General features: G+C 27.2%; 1 protein-coding gene across 1 annotated transcript; it reads left to right on the forward strand.

The window, feature by feature from the left end:
- The first annotated feature begins 751 nt into the window (after window positions 1–751).
- Aatf (Apoptosis antagonizing transcription factor) lies at window positions 752–2,682 on the forward strand. The gene is made up of 2 exons (XM_011500321.1): window positions 752–1,081; window positions 1,201–2,682. The coding sequence occupies exons 1-2, from the start codon at window positions 861–863 to the stop codon at window positions 2,660–2,662; spliced, it is 1,683 nt and encodes a 560-aa protein (XP_011498623.1). The 5' UTR covers window positions 752–860; the 3' UTR covers window positions 2,663–2,682.
- Window positions 2,683–8,557: the final 5,875 nt, after the last annotated feature.

The raw sequence follows: 8,557 nt of genomic DNA on the forward strand, positions 1-8,557 counted from the left end.
AAAATATAACATTTCACGCGCTTTAATTAAAATACGAAATTTTGCAAGCCTCTTAACTTATCGTTTTCAAAATATTATTATATCTAATAATAAAAGTTGAAGAAAGCAGGGGGCAAAATTTTTTCACAAATTACGGATCTATGTTTATGTTTACCTGCGAGCTACTTGACTTATTTATATTATTTAAAGACTTTTAAATTTCTATGCTCAATTTTGCTGTCCTCTTATTTCTGCCTATTGACAATATAAATTGACAAATTAAAATTCTCTCCATACTATTATGAATAATACGAAAATACTAATTATCATGAAGTTTTCAATTTGTTTTTTGTACTTTGTATGATTCCCTAATGCACGTGAAAAGTTTGTAAAATACTTTTTTCTAAATATGATCGGTCTTGTGTTAATGTACGATCTGTAGTCGATAATACAGAATGACTATCATATCGACTTGAAGTTGCATTACGTTTATTACATAAATGTCGAAAGTATTAGATTCACAAATTAAAATGAGCAATCGTTTGTCAAAAGTATGTTGAGAATAATTCGAATTATGAACTAGAAATAATGTTAATTGGTCGAAATTTCTGATTCTAACTCTGCCAGCAATTATACAAGAGGAAGAGGACAAATTAACTCGCAAACTCCCACGCAAATGCATGCTTAATCCTCTAATGTACAGTCGGTAAAATCACTAAGGATGGCAAAGATCGGCTGCATAGCGCGCCATCTGAAAATATAAACACGTGTGTATAAAAGTTAAAAGTTTGTCGTTTGGTTATGATTGTATGCTCATTAAAGTACGTGAAAATTTCAAATGCTTTACATTAAAAAGTGATATAAATTTGCTGTGATCAACAATGTCGTTGAAAAAGAAAGAACCTACTTTAGCAAATAAAATAAGTGATTTGCTGACTAGTGTGCCGAAATCGTATGGATCGGATGAGGAGTGCGAAGTAACAAAAGCAAAAGTTGTCGATTATGATGAGGAAATCGATGCATTGAGTGATTTTAAAAGGGAATTTAATAGTTCAAACATTCGAACTCGTAATATTAATCTTTTGGAAGAGGCCGATGATAGGTGAGGAGAAGCATTAATCTCTAACTTTGTTTCAATTTATTTCTATTGACTTTTTCTTTTATCACGCACAATACATTTCCATGTATTTTCATTTAACAATTTACGTATATAAATTATAGGTACCAAGGCAGAAAAGTTTCGAAAAAAGAAATTTTTAATCAAGATGATAGTTTGGATGAGAGTAACGACGATGATGATGTGGACGATTCTATGGAAGGAAGCACGAAAGAAAATGAGTCGGATAATGAGAACGACGATGGTTCGTCGCAAGAAGATTCGGTGAACATGTCAGAGAACGAGGAGTACGATAACGAGTCTGATAACGAGGAAAATTATTCGTCGTTAGATATTTCAGAAAGTCAGTTAAACGAAGAAAAAGATAATACAGAATTATCGGATGAAGGCGAGGAAAAGGAAGCTAATAACGATGAGGACGATGTTACTGGTAACAGTCGTGCAGCTAATTCTTTGCTATTGGATCGTAGATCCAAAAGGGGCATTAAAACTATGACTGCTGTAAATATTCGTGCAGAAATAGAGAAAGCCAACTGTGTTCAAGAGCAGTTAAGAGTTTGGGAAAATTTTTTAGAAATAAGAATTAAATTGCAAAAGTTCTTGGTTAACAGCAACGCAATGCCACAGTACGATACGTATAAAACTTTTGAATCGAACGATGAATTTAAAAGCAAATGTACAGAATTAAAATCTAATCTTAGTGAATTATTAAATAACTTAATACAATTGCAGACTAATCTTGTAAATAATTATTCCGAGACAAAAGATCTTTTAACAAAAAGTAAGAAAAGAAAGAAGACGGTTGAGAAGGAAAGTGGGTCAGACTATGACACGATGGACGAGGAGATTCCTTCTGACACCGAAGATGACACGAATAGCGTTAATGAAAGTGACGGGGACTCGCAAGTAGCTGAAGAAGAGAAGAGAAGCAACAAAACAAAGGAATCGGCCAGGAAGAAAATTAAATTATCCGAGTTTGAAGGTGTTATAGATAAAAATTTTAAAGCTTACACGGATTATAGAAATGCCACAATTCAGAAATGGAATGACAAAACAAGGATCGCTTCGGGCATCATAAACAAACGAGCGAATCAGCCTGCTCTCAAACAAATCGAGTTCCTATTGGCTAATAAAGAGAAATTAATAAAGAAAACGCAATTAAAACGTTCTCAATACGATATCATTGGCAAGGCCACAGAATCTTTGGACAATGACGATGGCAATCGTGTTCAAGAGTACGATACAGAAATCTTCGACGATGATGATTTTTACCATCAGCTCTTAAGGGATCTTATAGAATTTAAATCAAGCGATATAACAGATCCGATACAACTGAGTAAGCAGTGGGTTCAATTGCAAAACATGAGGAGCAAAATAAAGAAGAAAGTCGATACGAAAGCAACCAAAGGCCGTAGAATAAGATATAGCGTACACCAAAAGTTGATTAACCTAATGGCACCCATGACGACATTGGATACGTGGACGGATCGCGCTAAGGATGACCTCTACAATTCCTTATTTGGCAAAACCCGATTACACAGCATCAAGGAACCAACATCCACGTAATGGAATTCATTATGTATATAAAAAGTCTTGTTGCAAGTGTAATATAATTTATTATAAATGTTTGTTATAACATTTTTGCAACGTGTTGGACGAAGTGCGTGTAAATGTAAATATAGTAAATTAACGAAACGATAATCAATGGTTTGTTTATCTTAAGGATAAAATGTTAATATTACAATTGACGCTTAATTATTGCACAGTGGTTTTTAATTTGAAATACCTTATTTTTTTTTAATACTGAAATACCTATAATTTTCACTGCTACTGCTTTTCCAGTTAATGTAATAAATATACAATTTACATTGTCTTTTAATTGTAATGCTGTCTTTTGACAATATATTTTTTTGTTTTCTCTTTGTTGTTGTAATATTTAAGATTTGTCGATAAATTATTTTACCATTCGAGTGCGAAATATTTTCTTCCTTGAGCATTGCAATTTCACATGGAAATTGGAAACGTTATTTTCCACTTTTTCGATATTCGTTGAGGCTGTATCAAGAATTCATCTAAGAATATTGATTCTATGCCCAGCACTTTCAAAGCCATTAATTCATATAAAGATAAATTGACATTAATTGCCGCGTGTGAATGCATAATTTGCACGAGTTGAATGCAATGTTTCTTATTACACAAGGCGCAACTTATACAACTATAAAATGAATTCTGGAGGGCCGAATTTATATATCTTATATTAGAATTGTAATGAGCCGAGGTCAGAGGAGTTAACTTTGAGTGGCAAAATCGCCTAGATGAATGACAGTTCGATATATGTATAGCAGCCACTTATGCGTATGTGATATGCGATTTATTCTCTATTTCAACAGTACATTGTTTTCTTCTTTTTCAATTGCTCATTATTTGTGCGCTGATGTAATTACGAGCCTTACTTTAAGAACGATTCTATCTATCGATAATACATAAGATTATTTTATATTTCATATTTTTCTCCATTCGCATTTGTTGTTTGTACGTACGTGATAAATGGGGCCGTATTTATCGGTGATTTGGCCAATTTTATGCCATACATCTATTCTAAAATTTAGCTTGCTTGAATTTTATCAAAATAATTCCTATTCCAAGTTAGGGGAGTTATTTTTATGTTGTAAAAAGTTTAAATAAGCGAATGATAAAGAAAAGTCATTCAATTATCATAATTCATCATTGTGTTTTAGAAAAATGTTTCTAACGTGTTAAGCGTATTGTTTTCTTTGAATGCCCAGATTAATTATACGCGAAAATTTTAAATTCTCTGATTGAATAAAATCTACATTGTACATAGAAAAAAGTATTATTACAAAAAAAAAAAAAAAAAAAAAAAAAAAAAAATTCAATAATAAATAGTTCGCAACGTTGTTTTTCTATTAAATTTTTCTATTAAATATATTGTAATGTTATTAGTTTAGTTGGTAATAATATTCATAAATTATGAAATTGACATATACTTTATAACTTTAAATAAATTTATTATATATTTGTCTATCTTCTATAATACGTATGACATTATAGTATTTCACATTTGTATTTGATATACATATATATATATATATATATATACAAAAAAAAAAAAAAAAAAAAAAAAAAAAAACCCCGCACTCGTACACGAAGCCACAAATTCGATTACATGCATTGAATGTTAAGCATACAACTTTACTTTACCAAATGACTTTTGCTTCGAGAAGATAAAGTCACTCGTGATATTGCAGGAAAAATTGAATGCCTCGTAACATCATCACGAGACGAAACTTTTACTTTATTATTCATAATCTAGTTACAGTCAAAACCTCGTTTATCTTCTTTATTGGCGCTGTACGATTATTTTGAAGAGTAATGTACCTTACTCTACTTATCGTTGTTTTTTATGTTTTTCGAGCTTCCGATTCTTTTAAAAGCTTACCCATATGAAATAAGAATTATTTATCAAAACGATAAGTCAATCCAATTAAACTGTATTAGCCTCTTTTTATATAGTAAGTCTATTGTCGATTAGATAATGCAATTATTTAACAACGGCATTTATTAAAAAAATATTATATTAAAATAATTTCCTTCTGGCGATTCTGCCAGCACACTATCAATGCTAACTAATAAAATTTAAATTACTTTTTATTACATCAAGTTTCAATAATTGGTAAATAGAAGGAAAAAAAAAACTAAATCCCGATAATTATATACATTAATTTAACTTGTATTTTTTTTTTTTTTTTTTTTTTTTTTTTTTTTTTTTTTGTTGATAGTATTTTATCTATCATATGATGTTTTTGATTAATCATTTTTTATATTTATTTTTTGAAAATATCAAAAAATTCTACGAAATCCTATTTCATTAATTGTAAACAACTATTACATGTCATATTCACTTATTGATGTATATTTGGTTTTTATCATCATGAATTCAATAAATTAGTGAATAAGAGTCAAGGAAACACGAAGATAAAAAATGTAATCTAAATTAAAAATCGTTCGTAATATTGGTATTGCTGCAATACTTTCACATTTTTAGAAAACAACCAGTAGTGTCATTCATAATAATCATATCGAGAATTCATACATTAACTAACACAATATTATTATTCATACATATGCTCTGTAGAACTATTCCAATGAATTGAATTATGCAAAAAATTATGAGCAATAATTTTTTTAATTATGGCCAGAGAGGGAGAGAGAAGACACAAGAGAAAATTTCTTCATTTTTGGAAACTACTGTGTTAGATATAGTGGCTGATGCAGAAACTTGAAGACGTCGCATAGAGTGAAATAGATGATTATCGGACATCATTATCGCAACCTACCAGTTTCATGGCTTTTAAGTTGTATAAGTTTTCTATTACACCCCCCCCCCCTCTCGCTCTCTCTCATTCTTTACTTTATTATATTTTATTTTTAATTTCATAATTAATAAGCATCAATCAAATTAATTGTTAAATTTATTATTATTATTATTATTAATTAGTAAAATTAATAAGAATATAGAGTTTTCGAGAAACGGTAATAAAATTTCTCTTTTATTGTAGTAACATGTTTTTAATGAAATTTTTTTAATTTCGTCATATTAAATCACATGTAGTTACGATACTTGGAATGAAATTCCCATTTTTGACAATAAAATATTTGAATATGTAAAAAATACTATTCAGAATTATTATAGAAATCATTAAACTGTGAAGTTATTGTAGCGTAGATTTTTATTTCCAATAATTTATACAATTTATTATAATTAATTATATTTAAGCGGCTAAGACGATCAAGACAAATGCATATAACAAATAATATAACAGTTATAATATTTTTCTATTTTTATTCTTATTCATCCTTAACTTATACTTTCTATTCACATAATAAAGTGGTTGACTAATATTAAATAAGAAAAAACTACAAAAATTAAATATTTTCAACTTTAAGGCCATTTTTATTATTTACATAATATATTGGTAATATGTGATATGTTGAAATATTTTTATATTTCCAAAATATTTTTGTATTAAATACGATACGAACAGTCTGTATGTATAATTTGTAAGTGGGTGTTGTAGTATAAAAAAAAAAAAAAAAAAAAAAAATTCTTTATATTTACGCCATACAGCACCGACTTGTACTTTTCACAGATTTTAATGTATGTAAATATTATTCCACTTATTTTATCATAAAATGTTTGGTTTATCGTAAAAATTTCTATACACGTATTTTGATTTAGTATTAAAAAAATATTATATCTTTAAATCGAACAGTTATTCGAATTTATTATATTTAAACATATTGTAACATAATTAAATTACCGTTTATTTTTAATTTTACTTTTATCGATCTAATGTGAATAAGTTGTGAAATCATAATTAATTAAGGAAAATCATTATTTTTTTTTCATATAGTTACCAATTTAAAGTTTATATATGCATTCTATTTTATAGTTCTTTTTTTTTTTTTTTTTTTTTTTTTTTTTTTTTTTTTTTTTTTTACTATCAGTGTAAATTAGCGTGATCTATAAAAACGCATATAGATTTTACGAATACTATATGATAATAAATGTACCAAATGTATTTGGTATTTTTTGCCAGATAAATATTATTCAACTAACAAATTTTTATTAATAGATGCAGTACTGCAACATATCATAAAAATATTATCAAATAAACTTTTCATATTATTCGCTATTGCATCTGTGAAATATCTCGTTACATGTTTAGCCGAAGGCTCATATTTATTACATTTATGCTTAGAATTAAAATAATCAAATAAATCAAGCGATTTTATCGCTATTTTATATTCCAATTTAATTATAGGTATTTTAATCAATTGTGCTATAAAGAAATTGTTAAACGCTCTTCGAAAAAAAAAAGAAAAATAAAAGGAAAGGTAATAAAATTTAATAATTGTTAAGAAAAAATAATATGAAAACATTATCCTTAAGTATAATTCATATTATGAAAAATTAAGTTGAGGTTTAAGGTTGAATTATAGATTTACTAGCTAATGTAATATTGCCCTTTCATCGCTGAAATTCATTCCGTAGTTTATAAATTTATCTCTTATATTCTTTATTTTGTAATATCAGTCTCGTATTTTAAATAAAGTAAATAATACATATCATATTGTATTTAATTTATGACCTTTTAAAGGAAAAGCATCAAGAAGTTTAAATTAAACAAATTATTAAAGAATAAAAATAAATTTTGTCAATTAAGCAGACATTGCATGACTTTTATGTTTATTCGAATAAGTATGCTAATGGATGGAAACGCGTTTATAATTTTCAAAACGCGAAACGACCATTTGTAGGCAAAATTATTAGTTCGCTTTACCCTTTCATACACATTTTTGCATATAATCAGACACATCTGGCTTATATAATATGAATAATAATTTTCAGTTTTCAATATTATTGTAATTGTTATCCCATCGGATCGCAACGATATTAGTAATAATTGCATCGCTCGTTGCTCAATCTTAAATTATAAAAAAAAATATATATATATATATATATATATATATATATGCGTATGTATTTCTCCATCGAACGTCGCTTGGTATTTTTTTTCATTTCATTTTTTCTTTTTCTCATATAATTGACGAAGAAAATAGTTTAAGTATAAGTTGCCATTAATGAGCCAATAATCATATGAAATATACCGAAGTTTAATACTTTAATCGTAAAAATATTAATATTAATTTTTCTAATGTGCATTGATTTGATGATGTGTATTGATTTTCATAAATGCTTGTTCGTATGCTGCATTAAGTAAGACTTACATATCAGTATTTATATTTATGAAAAGGCTAATATAGTTAATTAGTGAAAAATATAACATAGACAATAATAATTTTACAATATGATATTACAGTAATGTTTAACGAAGTAAAATTATTAAACATAAAAGTCACTTAAATATAAAAATTAATCGAATAAATTTCATTTAAAAGCATACAAATACGAGATATCAAAATGTATATAAAAGTCAATTTCATCAAGTAGAGTTGAAAACAAATAAACGTATTTGAATAAACAGTAATGTAGATAAACTACACTTTTTATAAAGAACGAAAATGCTGATATGCAAAGATTGTAAATGTAAGGGCGTGAATCACATTAGATGTAAATAATAGGTAAAGAAAAGTATTATACGATAAATATTAAAAATATAGAAAATAAAGTTTTATTGTACGTTTTAAGTAAAATCGAAGCGTGAGAATATTATTGATTAAAATAAACACAAGATTTTGGGGAGAGAAATTTTTCATTTAAATTTCATTATTATTATTGCATTGTTCGCTTCATCTTAATCTTATGAAATACTTCTTGAATATGTCGAGGCAAAATTATTTTGTTATTATTTTATCTTCTATTGTACAGCGATAGGACAATACTTGGTCTACTTTTTTTCTCATCACTATTTTAAG

The sequence above is a fragment of the Ceratosolen solmsi genome, unplaced genomic scaffold (genome assembly GCF_000503995.2).
Source record: "Ceratosolen solmsi marchali unplaced genomic scaffold, CerSol_1.0 scaffold56, whole genome shotgun sequence".
In the NCBI taxonomy this organism is placed as follows: Eukaryota; Metazoa; Arthropoda; class Insecta; order Hymenoptera; family Agaonidae; genus Ceratosolen; species Ceratosolen solmsi.